At 44.1% G+C, this 19,208-nt stretch overlaps 1 protein-coding gene across 5 annotated transcripts in view; it reads left to right on the top strand.

Annotated features, from left to right (window-relative positions):
• Positions 1-19,208, top strand: part of BRD4 (bromodomain containing 4) — a 205,922-nt gene that overhangs the window by 93,065 nt on the left and 93,649 nt on the right. For all 5 annotated transcript variants that reach the window (XM_026660277.1, XM_026660276.1, XM_026660275.1 and 2 more), the window contains exons 3-5: positions 1,415-1,733; positions 9,119-9,256; positions 15,881-16,016. In XM_026660277.1, the coding sequence (XP_026516062.1) occupies positions 1,449-1,733; positions 9,119-9,256; positions 15,881-16,016 (559 nt within the window). In that variant the 5' untranslated portion in view covers positions 1,415-1,448. The remainder of the gene's footprint in view (positions 1-1,414; positions 1,734-9,118; positions 9,257-15,880; positions 16,017-19,208) is intronic.

Here is a 19,208-nt window from a genome sequence, read left to right as displayed (position 1 = left end):
CTGTCCGTGGCCTGGTGTTGGATGAGGTGCTTGACTGCATGTAGAAGAGACCCAATAGCATGGTCAGCCGACACTTTGTTGTAACATCTTGCTATAGCTGGATTTTGATCTAGCATGAGTGGTTCAGGGAAGAGATGCCAACACTGCTTTGTGCATCTGAGAGATGTGGCGGTATAGGCTGGTGTTGCTTTCCAAGGTTCTAGAGGGTAGGAGAGGCTCTCTAGGAAAGGTCAGTACTTCTAGTCCAACAGATTAAGCACATAACTGGTTGGGATGTAATACAGTTGTTTAAGACCAATGCTTTCTCTGTCAGCTTCCTTTGGTGTTACATGAAAGCAGTTTTGGTGAATAATGAGAGAAACTTACATTTTGAGAGACTCATATTTTGATGAGATAAAAGTAGTCTGATATCAATATCTGCTCTAATCAATATTTCTGTACGTCTCGTCTCAAGTTTGAACTATCAGTGTTTCTCAATGTTAAACTATAAGAATTAGCAAAGAAGACACACCGAAGCAGATTCCAATGATTAGTCACTGCTGAATAATATGATTGAAACACTTCATAGAAATTGTTAGCTATGAGTCTCATATGGTTTGCCTAAATTAGGAAAAGGTTGAGGTATATTTGGGTTAGCTGACATGTTAGCTACTTCCTACCTAACCATGACATTTTCAGTATAACTTGTTGAGATATAAAGGTGTTAATCAGCATCTACACTTCAGTAAACATTGTGTTTGGTTGCAGTAAACATTGTGGTTGGTTGTGGTTAAGTAATGTGTTAGCTAACCCTGACCCAACACAGCCTCGTCTCAGAAATTAGAAGAACTCTTATAGTGAGGGGCTTAAATCTGATAATTAAGGTTCTTGCTCTTCGTAGAAAATGAAAGGCTTTAAGTGGCAAAGGCAATGAAACGTTAACTATGTCGCAGCTAATAATGCCATGCTAATTTGGTTCTCATTTGTGATACCAGGGAGGAGGCGATTCTTCTCTACACAGCATTAATAAGACTACTCATATTGAGGTATTCTATTCCTTTCTGGGCTCCTTGTTGAAAAAACTCAACATGGGCAAATACAAAAATAAAAGATATATCCTGTAAGGAGACAGAAGAAAATGGCTAGGTGCGAAAAGAGGGGAACTAGAATCAACTGACTTACCCAGGATATCCTTTTCAGCCTTGGGATCTAGGAATATGTCCAATCATTTGGCTAATACATGCTACTGAACAACAGAAGGCTTTTACTGAACTATCCTGCGAAGGTTGCAGGCTGTTGGAAGTATATCCAGTATTCTCAGTAAATTTGAAGTATGCAGTGATTTCCTGGTTTGTACTTAAGCAATATGTAGTTACTAATGAAAACTGTCAGTTTTAACTGACCTGCAGTTAATTCTGTTGCATTTGTCTTACAGAGTGCCTGGTGAGGAATGCGATGGGATCAATAGCATGTCTGTGGAGAGCGGCCCTGGGACAAGACTGAGAAATTTACCAGTAATGGGGGATGGACTAGAAACTACACAAATGTCTACAACACAGGCACAGACCCAACCCCAACAAGGCAATATTGTAGGCACTAACCCCCCTCCACCAGAGACCTCCAACCCTAACAAGCCCAAACGACAGACCAACCAACTGCAGTATCTACTCAAAGTGGTGCTCAAGACACTATGGAAACACCAGTTTGCGTGGCCTTTCCATCATCCTGTGGACGCTGTCAAGCTAAACCTCCCTGTAAGTACAGATTGAGAAATCTGCTGCTGCTTCTTCTCAGATTACACATTACATGTCTGTGACAGGTTCCCCCCACTTTGGGGTGCTGCCTGGAACTGGGGTACCACTGAGTCCACCTGACCCTCCAGCCTGGGCTCCATTTATACTGTATTGGTAAGGCAAGCCAGCCAAGCCCTCCCTCAGGCTTCAGACTGCACTTGACCAGCACACATACAGGTAGGGACACACCCAGCTTCAGCTGTACACACAGATGCTGAGATCAACTGTGTATGGGAAGGCACAGCTAAGGAATTGCTCAGTACTCAAGTGCACACCCCCCTCAAGAGGGTAACCACACAATTGTACCGTCTTGCGCGGCACAGAGAACTGTACAGTGTAAGCTCATGAAATTCGCCCCCTCTCTCAATGTGGAGAGGGATATACACAGCTTTTTGCCCCCAAATTATGATTTCCCCACACACTAGTTTTAGACAAAACAAGTTTATTAACTACAAAAGATAGATTTTAAGTGATTATAAGGGCTAGCAAACCGTTCAAAGCAGATTACCTAGCAAATAAAACAAACACACAATCTAAGCTTAATAAACCAAAGAAACTGGTTATAAGTAGCAAATTCTCACCCAAAATGCTGTTCTAGGCAAATTGCCGAGATTCTTGAAGGTAAGCTGCACTTGCCTGCAGCTTAAAACTCCAGATATTCCTTTCACAGGCCAGACACTCTCTAGCCTGGGCTCAGCCCTTCTCCCCTAGTCCAGTCTTGTTCCCAGGTGTTTCCAGTAGTCCTCTTTCTTGGACAGGGAGTCAAAGAAGAACGAAGCACAATGATGTCACTCCCCTGCCTTAAATAGCTTTTGCATATGGCAGGAATCCTTTGTCTACCAGTTTGATCCTCAAACCCAGTCAGTGGAAAAACACTAGTATTATTATGGAGTTCAGTACCAGGTGACTTGGTCACAGGTCCCTGCAGCCATAACCCAGAGTCTGTTTGCATCGTCCCCTGGAAGGCTTCTCAGTGGGTGATCAGCATTTTCTAAGACCTATTGTTCTCCCTAATGGCTCTTCCCAGTGAGACATCTAAACTGATTGCATTCTGCCTAGTGGGCATTCCCCAGGTGTAAACACATTTGTAATTGATGCATAGATAGTATTCCTAACTTTAGATACCAAAATGATACATGCATACAAATAGGATAATCCTATTCACTGAATCATAACCTTTCCAATGATCTCTCACATGTCTTACCTTGTATAAAATACATTATAGGTATGCCATAATCATATCCTATATAACAATATCTCTATGAAGTATATGGGATGTAATGCCACAATGTCTATGAAGAATATGAAGTCCTTTGTATCTTGGGTATTTTCTCCCTCCTACTGAAATCACCGAATCAGTGGTTTTTGGAGATGGACACCGGGAGGGGTATACTCTCAGTGATTCAGCCAGTCTTGAAATTTTGTGGAGGGGAGGGTATTTATAATTAGGAATAATATCCCTTCTGGTTTATAGACAGAAAATGCATTAGGAATAAATATTTTGAGTTGTTTAATATGTTAGGATACTATTCCCTCCTGTCCCCCAGTCCAGACTAGTTAATTCATCTCTCTGGCTGTCAAGCAGCAGGAATCATTAAGAAGATGAGCCAAGGTATTTGCCACCTTGGACTTCACTCTTCCCTGCCACTCAGAATACTGTTCTGTGTTCTGTGTAGTCACTTGCTTCATCTGTGCTATTTTGTATTAGTTAGCATAGACCTTGATGGAAGCTAAAATACTCATGGCCTTAGTGGAGTGCCTTGGTACTCATACAGCCTACAGGCTGCCTGCAGCTATGTTTGTTGTGGCCTCCAGTGCTGTTCAGTAATATTCAGTAATTTTATAAGGGAAGATTTTTAAATGTAAACATACTTAATTGGCTTATAGACATTTTGAAGCCTCTTGTGCCTCCATGGTCACTCCTTCACTGTCTGCCAGAGTCCTATGGCTCACATAACATCTTCATAGGCAGGGAGGGACGAAGGGTTGTAAAATATGCCATCTGCCTATACTAAAAGATCACAGAATGGTTGGGGAAGCCATTGAGAGCTCTTCTGGAGAGAGCGCCATGTGAATATAGTAGAAATATATTACTGACCAAGATGGTGATTGTGAAATGCTCAGGGAGATTAGAGAGGCTGTAAAAAATAGAAATCTCAATAATAATGCAGGATTTCAACTATCCCCATATTAATGGATACATGTCACCTAAGGATGGTATGCGAAGATAAAGTTTCTAGACACCATTCAATAACTCCTCTTTAGAACAGCTAGTCCTAGAACCCACAAGGGGAAAGGCAGTTCTTGATTTAGTCCTAAGCAGAGCACAGGATCTGTTCCAAGAGGTGAATATAGCTGAATCGCTTGGTAATTGCAACCATAATATAATTAAATTTAACATCCGGGGGGGGGGGGGGGGGGGGGGGGAGGACAGCAAAGAAGCCCCACCATAGTAGCATTTAACTTCAGAAAGGTGAACTATACATAAATTAGGAAGCTAGTTAAATGGAAATTAAAAGGCTCAGTCAAAAGTGAAATGCCTGCAAGCTGCATGGAATTTTTTTTTAAACACCATAATAGAGGCTCACATTAAATGTATACCCCAAATTAAAAACATTGTAAAAGGACCAAAAAAGTGCCACCATGGCTAAACAACAAAGTAAAAGAAGCGGTGAGAGGCAAAAAGGCATCCTTTAAAAAGTGGAAGTTAAGTCTTACTGAGGAAAATGGAAAGGAGCATAAATTGTGGGAAGTCAAGTGTAAAAATATAATTTAGGCAGGCCAAAAAAGCATTTGAAGACCAACTAACCAAAGTCTTAAAAACAAACAGCAATTTTTTTTTAAGTACGTCCATTAGAAGCAGGAAGCTTGCCAAACAATCAGTGGGTTCGCCGGACGATCAACATGCTAACGGGGCATTCAAAAAAGATTAGGCCATTGTGGAGAAACTAAACAAAACTTTGCATCAGTCTTTGCAGAGGATGTGAGGGAGTTTCTCATAACTGAGCCACTCTTCTTAGGTGACAGATCTGAGGAACTGTCACAGATTGAGTTGTCAGTAGAGGAGATTTTTGAACAAATTGATAAATGAAACTAATAAGTCACCAGGACCAGATGGTATTCACCCAAGAGTTCTGAAGGCATTCAAATATGAAATTGCAAAACTACCCTATCATTTAGATCAGCTTCTGTACCAGATGCCTGGAGGATAAATTGTGACACCAATTTTTAAAAAAAGCTCCAGAGGTGATCCTAGCAATTTTATAGGCCAATAAGCCTAACTTTCAGTAGCAGGCAAATTGGATGAAACTATAGCAAAAAACAGAATTATCAGACGTATAGATGAACACAGTTTGTTGGGGAAGAGTCAACACTGCTTTTGTAAAGGGAAATCATGCCTCACCAACCTATTAGATTCTTTGAGGGAGACAACAAGCACGTGACAAGGATAATCCAGTGGATATACTGTACTTAGACTTTCAGAAAGCCTTTGACATGGTCCCTGAGCAAAGTAAGCCGTCATGGGATAAGAGGAAAGGTCCTTTCATGGATCAAGGACTGGTTAAAAGTCAGGAAACAAAGGGTAGGAATAAATGGTCACATTTCAGAATGGAGAGAGGTAAATAGTGGTATCCTCCAGGAAACGGTACTGAGAACAGTGCTGTTCATCATATTCATAAATGTTCTGGAAAAAGGGGTGAACAGTGAGTTGGCAAAATTTGCAGACAATACAAAATTACTCAAGATAGTTAAGTGCAAAACAGACTGTGAAGAGTTAGAAGGGGATCTCAGAAAACTGGGTGACTAGGCAAGAAAATGGTTGATAAATTGCAAAATAATGCACATTGGAAAACACAATCCCAACTATACACACAAAATGATAGGTTCTAAATTAGCTGTTACCACTCTGGAAAGAGATCTTGGAGTCGTGTAGAGTTCTCTGAAAATGCCGCTCAATATGCATCCGCAGTCAAAGCTAACAATGTTAGGAACCATTAAGAAAGCGATAGATAATAAGACAGAAAATATCATTATGTCACTATATAAATCCATGGTGCACCCACACCTTGAATACTGCATGTGAGTTGGTTGCCCCATCTCAAAAAAGATGCTTAGTATTGGAAAAGGTACAGAAAAGGACAACAAAAATGATTAAAGTTATGGAAGAGCTTCCATGTGAGGAGAGATTAAAAAGACTGAGACTTTTCAGCTTGGAAAAGAGATTACTAAGGGGGGATATGATAGAGGTTTATAAAATCATGAATAGTGTGGAGAAAGGGAATATGGAAGTGTTGTTTATTCCTTTACTTAACACAAGAGCCAGGGGGCACCCAATGAAATTAATAGGCAGGAGGTTTAAAACAAACAAAAATAAGTACTTCTTCACACAGCGCACAGTCAACCTTCGGGTAAAACGGGCCCAGAGAGCCCAGCTGCTGCTGGCATCCCAAAACTGCCCAAGTCCATATGCCGCTAGCTCGTTGACTTCAGAAGGCACTGTTGCAGCCGTCATGGAGTGCCATGAGAGGAAGAAATAAAGCTATCATCCCTAAATCTTTTTAGGAGAGGATTGCAGAGTACCATCATGAGGCTTCTCAGGAGGATACAAAAGATATGTCCTTATGGACATAAACTGCTCCTGCATGGGCTCCTACCCTGCGCCTAACTCTGCCAGGGAACGAAAAGCAAATAACTCTACCTCTGTTGGTTGTACCACTACCTCCTCTTGAATGAGTAAAACAATGGAAAGTCAATACCTTTCTCCTGCTATCTCGGGGTTGGTCCAGGCATCATCTTTACATTTACATATTGTAAGGGAAAATGTATGCACACGCTTACCTGAAGTGACGTACCCTGGATTGGGCTCATTCATGCTCAGCTGATGACACTGGCTAAACTGAGGTAGAGTCTCAAACTGGTCCTGATTTAGCTGGACCCCTCTCCCCCCAGTACTTCTCCTCCTTGCTGTTTAAGGCAGGGTTCTCTGCCTTCGGCTCCTCAGAGGTATCCAGGTGACTGGTGGGGTCTCTGCCAAGTATGTCATGCAGCTTGGTGTAAAGGCAACTGGTCTGGCCTTGTGGTATGCCTTCCACGATACCTTCAGTTTCACACGTCACTGCTGCTGATCCCTGTTGTACTCCTTCATCTGCATCACCTGTGCAATGATTTCGTAGCTGTCCACATTTCTGTGGCTGGTCCACAGCTGTGCCTGTACAGCCTCTTCTCCCCTCAGGCCCAGTAGATCCAATACTTCCTGTCTACTCCAAGCAGGAAAGTGTCTAGTATACAGAGCCGGCATGGTTGGTTGGGCAGTTGCACACAACAAAGGAGAGCTTCTAGATGTGCTTACTGAGGTGGGCTATCAGCAGGAATCCTAGTTTTCTGTGATAACTCAAAATTATCCGATGATAAAAACATAAAAATCCAGGGCTTTGGAGCGGAGCCCAGAGCAACTCCGGAGCAGTGGAGCTGCAGGTTTTTGCCTGGAGCTGGAGCGGAACCAGAGCACAGCTCCAAAGCCCTGTAGTTTTTCTGCAATTAAAATGAAATGCTGAACTTTAGTTTCCCTAGCCATAATATATATAGGTATCAGTTGAACACAATGTTTTATTGATAGATTTACAATTTTTGGGCTGACAGACCAAGCCCCGCTGCCTGGGGCTGGCAACCCGAGCCCCACCTATTCTGCTGATTGGATAATCAAAAATTCTGTTACTCTGGCCCCAATCCCAATTAGATTGGATAATCGGAGTTCCATAGTATATGTTTTTAGAAATGTGAAAACTAAAGACTCTCCGTAAAAATGCAAATTCCACGTTTTTCGGTGGCAAACGGATTTCTAGGATCTCTGGCATTTTAAAAAATATGTGGAGATTTTAACGGGTAAGGGAGTATCTTCCGATCTTGATGCTTGGGCAGTGGAGTTCACAGATGTGACCAAGAGCAGTCACTGTTGGTCATTGTGTGACAACTGCTGGAGGATCGAAAACCTACCTATGAGAGGAGACTCAAAGAGCTTGCCTTGTTTAGCCTAAGCAAAAGAAGGCTGAGGGGAGATATGATTGCTCTCTATAAATACGTCAGAGGGATAAATACCCGAGGGGAGAGGAGTTATTTTAGCACCAATGTGGACACAAAAACGAATGGATGTAAACTGGCCATCAGCAAGTTTAAGCTTGAAATTAGGCGAAGGTTTCTAACCCTAACCATAGACGAGTGAAATTCTGGAAAAGCCTTCCAAGGGAAGCAGTGGGGGCAAAAACCTAACTGACTTCAAGACTGAGCTTGATAAGTTTACGGAGGGGATGGGATGAGATGATGGGACTGCCTCCAATGGCATGTGGCCCATCTGCGACTGCCAGAAGCAAAAATCCCCAGCGGCTGGAGATGGGACATTAGATGAGGAGGGCTCTGAGCTTCTACAGAGAATTCTTTCCCAGGTATCTGCCTGGCTGTTCATGCTCATATTTGGGGTCGGGAAGGAATTTTTCCCCAGGCAGAGCCCCCGGGAGTTTTCGCCTTCCTCTGCTGCACGGGTCACTTACAGGTTTAAACTAGTGTAAATGGCGAATTCTCTGTAACTTGAAGTCTTAAAACCATGATTTGAGAACTTCAGTAACTCAGCCAGAGTTATGGGGTTTATTTCAGGAGTGGATGGGTAAGGTACTGTGGCCTGCAATGTGCAGGAGGTCAGACTATCAACCTCAGTAGATGGACCATGGCTCAGTGCAATTTAGGGAGGTGGTTTTACTGCATCACCGCAATGGGGCGCTTACGTTCACCGAATACCATTTTATGCACAAATAGATCAACCCAAGATGATTTACATCAGCCTAACTTTGTAGTGTTGACCCGGCCTAAGTTACTGTAAAGTGATTGATGGTGGCTGAGGCAAGAACTCTTTGTGATAGATAGGAGTTCTGAGTATGGTTTTCATTTGAAAGCTCCCCACGGGTTTGATTAGAGCAGTGGTGCCTAACCTTATAACACAAGAGGGCCGCATAAACCTACACACAACCTTGTGTGGGCCAAACAGATTTTACATCCTTGTTTAAACGAAAATGATGTAAATATGACGACAAAACTCTAATGAATCAGCCGTTAGTATATTGTGTTGAAGCAGGCCACGGCCCTTATGAAATATAGTGGGCTGTGTATGGCCCGTGGGTCATAGGTTGAGCATCTCTGGGTTAGAGTAATCAGTAAAGTTCAGTGATTAGAAGTAAGAGGCATGAAAAAGCTTTGCATTTATCCTATAATAGTACCTGTAAATATGCACTTTATGTACCAGCATTGTTGGATTTTTCCAGGTTCTAAACTGATATTTCTCTCTCTGATTTCCACAGGATTATTATAAGATTATTAAAACTCCTATGGACATGGGAACAATAAGGAAACGTTTGGAGAATAACTACTACTGGAATGCTCAAGAATGTATCCAGGACTTCAATACAATGTTTACAAATTGTTACATCTACAATAAGGTATATGACTTTATGAATTTGGGCCTGCCAAACGAATGTACTGTAATCATTGCACCACTTCAGAACTGCATGTGGTTGGTTCAGATGTTACTACTTATAACAATCCTTAAATGTAACTGAATCCAGATTAACAGTTAGTTTCTTGAGAACTGTGGATACTAATAATTTGATAGCCATTTAGGCCCCTCTTGCCTTTATGCAATGAAAAGACAAGACAGACCTATCTTCCTGATATTCTCTCAGATGAGTTAATAGTGGATATTGGCATTTAAATATCTATGGTTAAGAGGCCAGAGACTGCTGGGGGGTGAGGCTACATGCTTGGTGGTAGGAAGGAGGTGAGAAGTGGAATGCTGCAATGAATCCTTTGGGCCCAGTTGTGTTCTTACTATAGCGCTATGCGATTCCCCCTTGCACAGTGTGCACTGTTCTGCATACCATTTTACAGGGGGGCTATCAAGGAATTGAAAAAGATACAGAGAGCAGAAAAGATCTCTAGGGTGGCAGGGAGTGGGGTGTTTATAATTGAGGATAGGTTGGGAAAAGAATTGATGTATGCTTCTAAAACTGAAATAGGGGACATGGCTGAGTTGTGAAACTATGAGGTAGAGAGAAGATGGAGGCCACCAAACTGTTGGAGAAGGTAATAGTCTTAAGAACAAGGAGCTGTGAACGGGCCCATAACCTGGGTGTAAGCTTTTGACTCTGCCCTGTCACTGGACCCACACATTCAGTGGTGGGTGGAGGGCCCCCCCCACCAAAGCCTTGGGTGGTGGGTGGAGACCCTTTTCTCTTTCCCCCACCCCCCAAAGCCTTGGGTTAGCCGAAGCTGTGCCGTGCTTCCCCCTCCCCGGACCCAACCCGCCCAGGGGAAAAGTGTCTGATATGCCCCATGCAAGTTCCAGAGCAGCTGAGGAGGTGGTATGTGCCGCCTCAGGCGCCCTGGAACCTGCATGGGGCATAATAAAGCAAAAACTTCGCTGCCAAACCCTGCAACCGGGAGTCCGGCAGCCCGGGCTGGCATGCAGAGCTTCCCTGGCCTATTATACCCTCCACCCATGAATTCAGTTCTTTTTTTTTATATATTGCTGTTTTCTTGCACATCTTTAAAATATGACCTCTGTCCACACAGCCAAAACTTTCACCCAAGCCCTCATCATTCGTGTCTTGACAACTGCAGTCTCCCCTCTTCTGCCCTTAACTGCTGCTGCCTGCTTCCATGAGGAGCTGCTGCTAAAATGATCATCTTGGCTTGTTGCTCTGACGATATCAGCTCTTGTTGATTCCTCACATTGACACCACCTTCACCTGTGCATCACATACAGGTTTCTTGTCTTCATCTTTAAGGATGTTCCTAACTTAGCCCCATCCGTACCAAACTCATCTAGTAATATTATCAGCATATTCATAGAATATCAGGGTTGGAAGGGACCTCAGGAGGTCATCTAGTCCAACTCCCTGTTCAAAGCAGGACCAGTCCCCAACTAAATCATCCCAGCCAGGGCTTTGTCAAGCCTGAACTTAAAAACATCTAAGGAAGGAGATTCCACCACCTCCCTAGTAACCCATTCCAGTGCTTCACCGCCCTCCTAGTGAAAAAGTTTTCCTAATATCCCCTCTGCAACTTGAAACCATTATTCCTTGTTCTGTCATCTGGTACCACTGAGAACAGTCTAGTCCATCCTCTTTGGAACCCCCTTTCAGGTAGTTGAAAGCAGCTATCAAATCCCCCTTCATTCTTCTCTTCTGCAGAGTAAACAATCCCAGTTCCCTCAGCCTCTCCTCATAAGTCATATGCTTTAGCCCCCTAATCATTTTTGTTGCCCTCCGCTGGACTCTTTCCAATTTTTCTTGGCAACAAGGGCACACTGTTGACTCATATCCAGGTTTTCGTTTACTGTAACCCCTAGATCCTTTTCTGCAGAACTGCTGCCTAGCCACTCTGTCCCTAGTCTGGAGCAGTGCATGGGATTCTTCGGTCCTAAGTGCAGGACTCTGCACTTGTCCTTGTTGAACCTCATCAAATTTCTTTTGGCCCAGTCCTCTGATTTGTCTAGCTCCCTCTGTATCCTATCCCTACCTTCCAGCATATCTACCAGTCCTCCCAGTTTAGTGTCATCTACAGACTTGCTGAGGGTGCAATCCATGCCATCCTCCAGATCATTAATGAAGATATTGAACAAAACCAGCCCCAGGACCGACCCTTGGGGCACTCCACTTGATACCGGCTGCCAACTAGACCTGGAGCCATTGATCACTACCCGTTGAGCCCGACGATCTAGCCAGCTTTCTATCCACCTTATAGTCCATTCTTCCAGCCTATACTTCTTTAACTTGCTGGCAAGAATACTGTGGGAGACAGTGTCAAAAACTTTGCTAAAGTCAAGGAATAACACGTCCACTGCTTTCCCCTCATCCACAGAGCCAGTTATCTCATCATAGAAGGCAATTAGGTTAGTTAGGCATGGCTTGCCCTTGGTGAATCCATGCTGACTGTTCCTGATCACTTTCCTCTAAGTGCTTCAAAATTGATTCCTTGAGGACCTGCTCCATGATTTTTCCATGGACTGAGGTGAGGCTGACCGGCCTGTAGTTCCCCGGATCCTCCTCCTCCCCTTTTTTAAAGATGGGCACTACATTAGCCTTCTTCCAGTCATCCGGGACCTCCCCTGATCACCATGAGTTTTCAAAGATAATGGCCAGTGGCTCTGCAATCACATCCGCCAATTCCTTTAGCACCCTCGGATGCAGTGTATCCGGCCCCATGGACTTGTGCTCATCCAGCTTTTCTAAATAGTCCTGAACCACTTCTTTCTCCACAGAGGGCTGGTCACCTCCTCCCCATACTGTGCTGCCCAGTGCAGCTGACCTTTTTCGTGAAGACCGAGGCAAAAAAAGCATTGAGTACATTAGCTTTTTCCACATCCTCTGTCACTAGATTGCCTGCCCCATTCAGTAAGGGGCCCACACTTTCCTTGACCACCTTCTTGTTGCTAACATACCTGTAGAAACCCTTCTTGTTATTCTTAACATACCTTGCTAGCTGCAACTACAAGTGTGATTTGGCCTTCCTGATTTTACTCCTGCATGCCCATACTTCTCCCTGGACATTTGTCCAATCTTCCTCTTCTTGTAAGCTTCTTTTTTGTGTTTAAGATCAGCAAGGATTTCACTGTTAAGCCAAGCTGGTCGCCTGCCATATTTGCTATTCTTTCTACACATCGGGATGGTTTGTTCCTGCAACCTCAATAAGGATTCTTTAAAATACAGCCAGCTCCACAGGACTCCTTTCCCCCTCATGTTGTTCTCCCAGGGGATCCTGCCCATCAGTTCCCTGAGGGAGTCAAAGTCTGCTTTTCTGAAGTCCAGGGTCCTTATTCTGCTGTTCTTCTTTCTTCCTTGTGTCAGGATCCTGAACTCGACCATCTCATGGTCACTGCCTCCCAGGTTCCCATCCACTTTTGCTTCCCCTACTAATTCTTCCCGGTTTGTGAGAAGCAGGTCAAGAAGAGCTCTGCCCCTAGTTGGTTCCTCCAGCACGTGCACCGGGAAATTGTCTCCTACACTTTCCAAAAACTTCCTGGATTGTCTGTGCACTGGTGTATTGCTCTCCCAGCAGATATCGGGGTGATTGAAGTCCCCCATGAGAACCAGGGCCTGTGATCTAGTAACTTCTGTTAGTTGCCGGAAGAAAGCCTCATCCACCTCATCCCCCTGGTCTGGTGGTCTATAGCAGATTACCTTCACGACATCACCCTTGTTGCTCACACTTCTAAACTTAATCCAGAGAGACTCCGGTTTTTCTGCAGTTTCATACCGGAGCTCTGAGCAGTCATACTGCTCTTACATACAATGCAACTCCCCCACCTTTTCTGCCCTGCCTCTCCTTCCTGAACAGTTTATATCCATCCATGACAGTACTCCAGTCATGTGAGTTATCCCACCAAGTCTGTTATTCCAATCACATCATAGTTCCTTGACTGTGCCAGGACTTCCAGTTCTCCCTGCTTGTTTCCCAGATTTCTTGCATTTGTGTATAGGCACTTATGATAACTCGCTGATCGTCCTGCTTTCTCAGTTTGAGGCAGGAGTCCTCCCCTCTTGCACTCTCCTGCTCGTGCTTCCTCCTGGTATCCCATTTCCCCACTTACCTCAGGGCTTTGGTCTCCTTCCCCCGGTGAACCTAGTTTAAAGCCCTCCTCACTAGGTTAGCCAGCCTGCTTGCGAAGATGCTGTTCCCTCTCTTCGTTAGGTGGAGCCCGTCTCTGCCTAGCAATCCTTTCTTGGAACACCATCCCGTGGTCAAAGAATCCAAAGCCTTCTCTCTGACACCACCTGCGTAGCCATTCGTTGACTTCTACGATTCAACAATCTCTACATGGGCATTTTCCTTCCACAGGGAGGATGGACGAGAACACCACTTGCACCTCAGATTCCTTTATGCTTCTTTCCAGAGCCACGTAGTCTGCAGTGATCTGCTCAAGGTCATTCTTGGTAGTATCATTGGTGCCCACGTGGAGAAGCAGGAAGGGGTAGTGATCCGAGGGCTTGATGAGTGTCGGCAGTCTCTCTCTCACATCGTGAATCCTAGCTCCTAGGAAGCAGCACACTTTTCGGTTTTCCTGGTTGGGACGGCAGATAGATGACTCCGCCCCCCTTAGGAGGAAGTCCCCGACCACCATCCCCCGCCTCCTTGTCTTGGGAATGGTGGTTGTGGTACCTCCATCTGTAGGACAGTGCATCTCATGCCTTCTAATCTGTGGAGTCTCCTTCTGCTCCCTTCCCTTGGATGTATCATCTAGTCCACTCTCTGCATTAGTACCTGTGGAGAGAACATGAAAAAGGTTGCTCACCTGTATCTGCATTGCTGGTACATGGATGCTCCTCTTTCTTCTTCTGGAGGTCACATGCTGCCAATTTTCTTCACCGTCCTTCTGTCCCCACTGTGCAGCCTGCTCTGATTCTTCAGAATGTTGTGCCCGCAGAAGCATATCCTGACCTCTGTCCAGGAAATCTTTGTTTTCTCTTATGCAGTGCAGTGTTGATACTTGTTTCTCCAGTCCTTGAACCTTCTCTTTCAGTATGGAGACCAGCTTGCACTTTGTACAGACAAAATCGCTTCTGTCCTGTAGAAGAAAGGTAAACATGGCACATCCTGTGCAGGTCACAACAGCTGATCACTCACCATCCATATTACCTCCCTTCTAAGAGCTTCCTTAGTTGTTGCAGTAACTACTCAGAGAAGCCTGCAAGATGAAAGCCTCAGTGGGCTCTCCCCAGGTGAACTGCCAGTCAAACTTCCTCTGTTAGCCTCTCCGCTGTTCACAACTCAGCTGGTTCGCAACTGGCTTCCTTTTTTATAATGACCCTTTCCTTCTCACTGCCAGAATTCCCAGCCTTTGCTGCCCACCAGTCAGCTTCTTCCTTAAACATCTCTATGCTTTCTCCCATAATTCCCCTTATGAGTGGGTAAAATTCCCTGATAAAATCCAAAGAGCCATTGCCATATTGTCCTTCAGATCCCTCCTTAACACACACCTGCCATGATGCCTACAAAATGCAGCCTGCTGATCATACCACTAGCAGGTGACAAACTGGGATTATTCCACTTCCTTTCTTTTCCCACTCCCTACTTCTGTTTCCAGTTGAAAAACCAAATTACAGTGCAGCAACAAAGCTGTTCTTCACCATACTCATTTGTCTGTACGTTGTATTCACATCTCTCTACCCATCATCTGTTTGTGCTGTCTTTAGAATGTAAGCCCTTCAGTGCAAGGATAACGTATCTCTCTTTTCTGTTTGTTCAGCATCCAGTGTCGTAGGGCCATAGGCCTTTGGATATGATCATAATATAAATACCACTACTACTACTCCTAATGTAAACATTTAAAAAAGAAACATTAGAGGAACCACTTGGTTGGGATCCAGAAGTATTAGAGCAGAGGTCCCCAAAGTGTGGGGTGAGCTCCCCTAAGGGGTGTGGATGACTGTCTGGGGGGGCAGGGCGGGGCCTGGGCCAGCCCCCACGGGGGCAGGGAGGGAGTGCCATCCAGCCCCTAACTGTCCTCAGCTCTGCTCTGCTCCGCCCCCTAGCTACATCCCCAGTTCCCAGCCCCACATGTGTGCCTGGCCCCATCCCCAGCCGGTGGCCCCAGCTCCATTCCCAGGCTGAGGCTGAGCCTGGAGTGGAGCCACACCCGACCGTGGGCCTGGATGCCGGCCCCCATCCGAGCCCAGCTGCGGCTCTGCTCCTGCCCCACCCTGAATCCCCCTTATCGCTGTCCGTGTCTCCCCCATGCCGCATCCCCACTCCCAGCCCTGGTTCAGGGATGTACTGGGGGGTGGGGGGAAGACACGAGGTAAGAGGGATGTGATCCTCAAAAGTTTGGGGATCGCTGTATTAGAGTGCAGGATAGGATAGGTGTGTGAAAGATGTATGATGTCTGTACGGAAATGGTTTTGTTGCATTTTCAATCTTGGTTATGACTAAACTCAATATTAAAGGGAGAAAAAGACGGAGCAAAATCCTAAATGTGGCATTAATTTTCTAGGTTACAATCTCATGCAAACTTTGCTTCGAAAGTGTGTTCCAGGCCTAATTTATTTTATCTATCGTTAATCCAGCCAGGGGATGACATAGTCTTAATGGCAGAAGCTCTAGAAAAGCTTTTTCTGCAGAAAATCTCTGAAATGACTGAGGAAGAAACTGAAATTGTAATAGTCCAGGCAAAAGGAAGAGGACGTGGGAGGAAGGAAGCAGGTAAAGTACTTTACTGACCACTCTTGAGTTCAGTCCTTGTTCTTGTTCAGGGGTACCCTCTAGTGCCCACTGGTTGCAGGGTCCATGCAATTTGAATAAAATAGCAAAAAATTAACAGCCACCCTCATGTAATCGTCAAACTACAAATCACAACTTACAGTGCTTAATCTTAATTTCAGCTGCTTATCTACATTGGATATCTGAGCTGTTGACAGCGAATGGATATGGGCCACATTTTAGAACTCCCTTGACCATGTTTGCCTTTGGGCACCCTGCTTATGCAGTAGAACCATACTAATATGTACACATTATAATTAGCACAAGTAAATGGTTCTCTCCTTACTTTTCAGTGAAGTTTAAAAGATGAGAACTATAGGAGTGAAATCTTTATTACTGTCACTTCATTATATTTACTAAATATACTATCAATACATTGTGAAGGCCCATAAAAGTAAATTACAGTAGTCAAACAAGCAGAGTATGTTGTATTATACCATTTCCCTGAGCTTTACTGTGTTTTCATGTAACAGCTAATTTGGTTAAGTCGTCATGGCAAATAGCAGGTTCTACTGTAATTAGTAAAGGATTAGTAACTGAAGGGAAACTGATTCTCAAAAGTCTAACATTACTTGCATGTTTGTTTTGGTGATACCTACATAACCCTTCAAGAATATTAAGGTTTAGATGTAACCATGCTCCTAATACAAAAAGCATCTGAAAACAGGAGCAACAAGCAGAATAAAGCACTGAAGTCGTTTTTGCACCTAAGAGGCATCCATATTGGTGACTGCTTTTAATTTTGATAGATCTATCTACTGGGTGGGTTTTCCAAGGTTATGTATATACAACATATTTTTATTGCATTTTGTAATCTGCCATCATTTGAAAAAGTGTGCTTGCTACCTTTGAGATGAAATGCTCTTCACTGAAGATAAATTCAGCTTTGTGTAGACAGCTTACACAAGGCATGTGCCCCACTGAATTATCACTCATGCTCTATTTTGAGGGCTAAACTGATGCATTGGCTTTGTGTGGATCTTTGCATGGTGGGGTTTTCAGCCTGAATGCTTTATACTTTGTTTATTTAAAGGTGAACTACATCACATTGAAGGATATTTAAAATTACAATGAGTAAAACTATGCATGTAAACTTACGTTCGATATTTGTATTGTGTGCTTACATCTCAAGCCTACACATTTTTAATAATTTAGGTTTTTTGGAGCTTGGTTCATAGATTCATAGTCTTAAGGCTGGAAGGGACCATTGTGATCTAGGACTGACCTCCTGTATATTGCAGGACATAGGACATGCCTACATTAATTCAGATTTGAATAAGACCAATCCAACCTTGATTTAAAAATTTCCAGAGAGACTCAACAACAGCCCTTGGTAAGATGTTCCAATGGTAGATCTAAGTATGTTGACTTCAGCTACGTTATTCACTTAGATCAATTTCCCCCCACACCCAGTGTAGACCAGGGCTGAGTTAAATAAATTGAGCTCCTTGAGCCTTTACCTATTTAACCTCTCCAAATTTTTCAACGTCCTGGAATTGTGGACACCAGAACTGGATATAGTATTCCAATAGCAGTTGCAACAGTGCCAATTTCTGAGGGAATATAATATCATACTTTTAAATTTAAAAAATCAAGTTAGTTTGACAAGATCTTTTTTATATGAATCTTGTCTAATTGGCATTACCCTCCTTTAATTCTTTATTAATCAAGTCCCGTAGCAGCTGCTCCATTATTTTGCCCAGGCTCAGTGTCAGTCGGAGAGGCCTATAGTTACTTGAGTCATCCTGTGTATCCTTTCTAAATACTGGCACAACCTTAGCTTGGTTTCTTTCCTCTGTAACTTCTCCACTATTCCAAGACTTATTGAAAATCACGTTGAGTGCAGCAAGGTCCTCAGCTTGCTCTTTTAAAACTCTTGGAGGCAAGTTACCCAAAGCTGCTGATTTTAAAAATGTCTGACTTCAGTAGCTGCTGTTTAATGTGCTTCTTAGTTACTGTTGGAATGGAAAGTATTTCATCATCATCTTATGTTGTGAATTCATCTGGCTCTTTCTCAAAAGCAGAACAGAAATAAATGACACGGTATTCTTGCCAGCAAGTTAAAGTAGTATGGGTGGGATGAATGGACTGTAAGGTGGATAGAAAGCTGGCTAGATCGTCGGGCTCAATGTGTAGTGATTAATGGCTCCATGTCTAGTTGGCAGCCGGTATCAAGCGGAGTGCCCCAAGGGTCGGTCCTGGGGCTGGTTTTGTTCAGTATCTTCATTAATGATCTAGAGGATGGTATGGACTGCACCCTCAGCAAGTTTGCAGATGACACTAAACTGGGAGGAGTGGTAGATACATTGGAGGGTAGGGATAGGATACAGAGGGACCTAGACAAATTAGAGGATTGGGCCAAAAGAAATTTGATGAGGTTCAATAAGGACAAGTGCAGAGTCTTGCACTTAGGACGGAAGAATCCCATGCACTGCTACAGACTAGGGACTGAATGGCTAAGCAGCAGTTCTGCAGAAAAGGACCTAGGGGTTACAGTGGCTGAGAAGCTGGATATGAGTCAACAGTGTGCCTTTATTGCCAAGAAGGCTAACGTCATTTTGGGCTGTGTAAGTAGGGGCATTGCCAGCAGATCGAGGGACGTGATCACTCCCCTCTATTCGACACTGATGAGGCCTCATCTGGAGCACTGTGTCCAATTTTGGGCCCCACACTACAAGAAGGCGGTGGGAAAAATTGGAAAGAGTCCAGCGGAGGGCAACAAAAATGATTAGGGGGCTGGAGCACATGACTTATGAGAAGTGGCTGAGGGAACTGGGATTGTTTAGTCTGCAGAAGAGAAGAATGAGGGGGGGGATTTGATAGCTGCTTTCAACTACCTGAAAGGGGATTCCAAAGAGGATGGATCTAGACTGTTCTCAGTGGTATCAGATGACAGAACAAGGAGTAATGGTCTCAAATTACAGTGGGGAGGGTTTAGGTTGGATCTTAGGAAAAACTTTTTCACTAGTAGAGTGGTGAAGCACTGGGAATGGGTTACCTAGGGAGGTGGTGGAATCTCCTTCCTTAGAGGTTTTTAAGGTCAGGCTTGACAAAGCCCTGGCTGGGATGATTTAGTTGGGGATTGGTCCTGCTTTGAGTAGGGGGTTGGACTACATGACCACCTGAGGTCCCTTC

This window comes from Terrapene carolina, unplaced genomic scaffold (genome assembly GCF_002925995.2).
Source record: "Terrapene carolina triunguis isolate 2854851 unplaced genomic scaffold, T_m_triunguis-2.0 Scaffold746, whole genome shotgun sequence".
NCBI classification, from domain to species: Eukaryota; Metazoa; Chordata; order Testudines; family Emydidae; genus Terrapene; species Terrapene triunguis.
The sequence above is the reverse complement of the archived record's forward strand: the minus strand, read 5'-3'. Positions and strand labels throughout refer to the sequence as shown.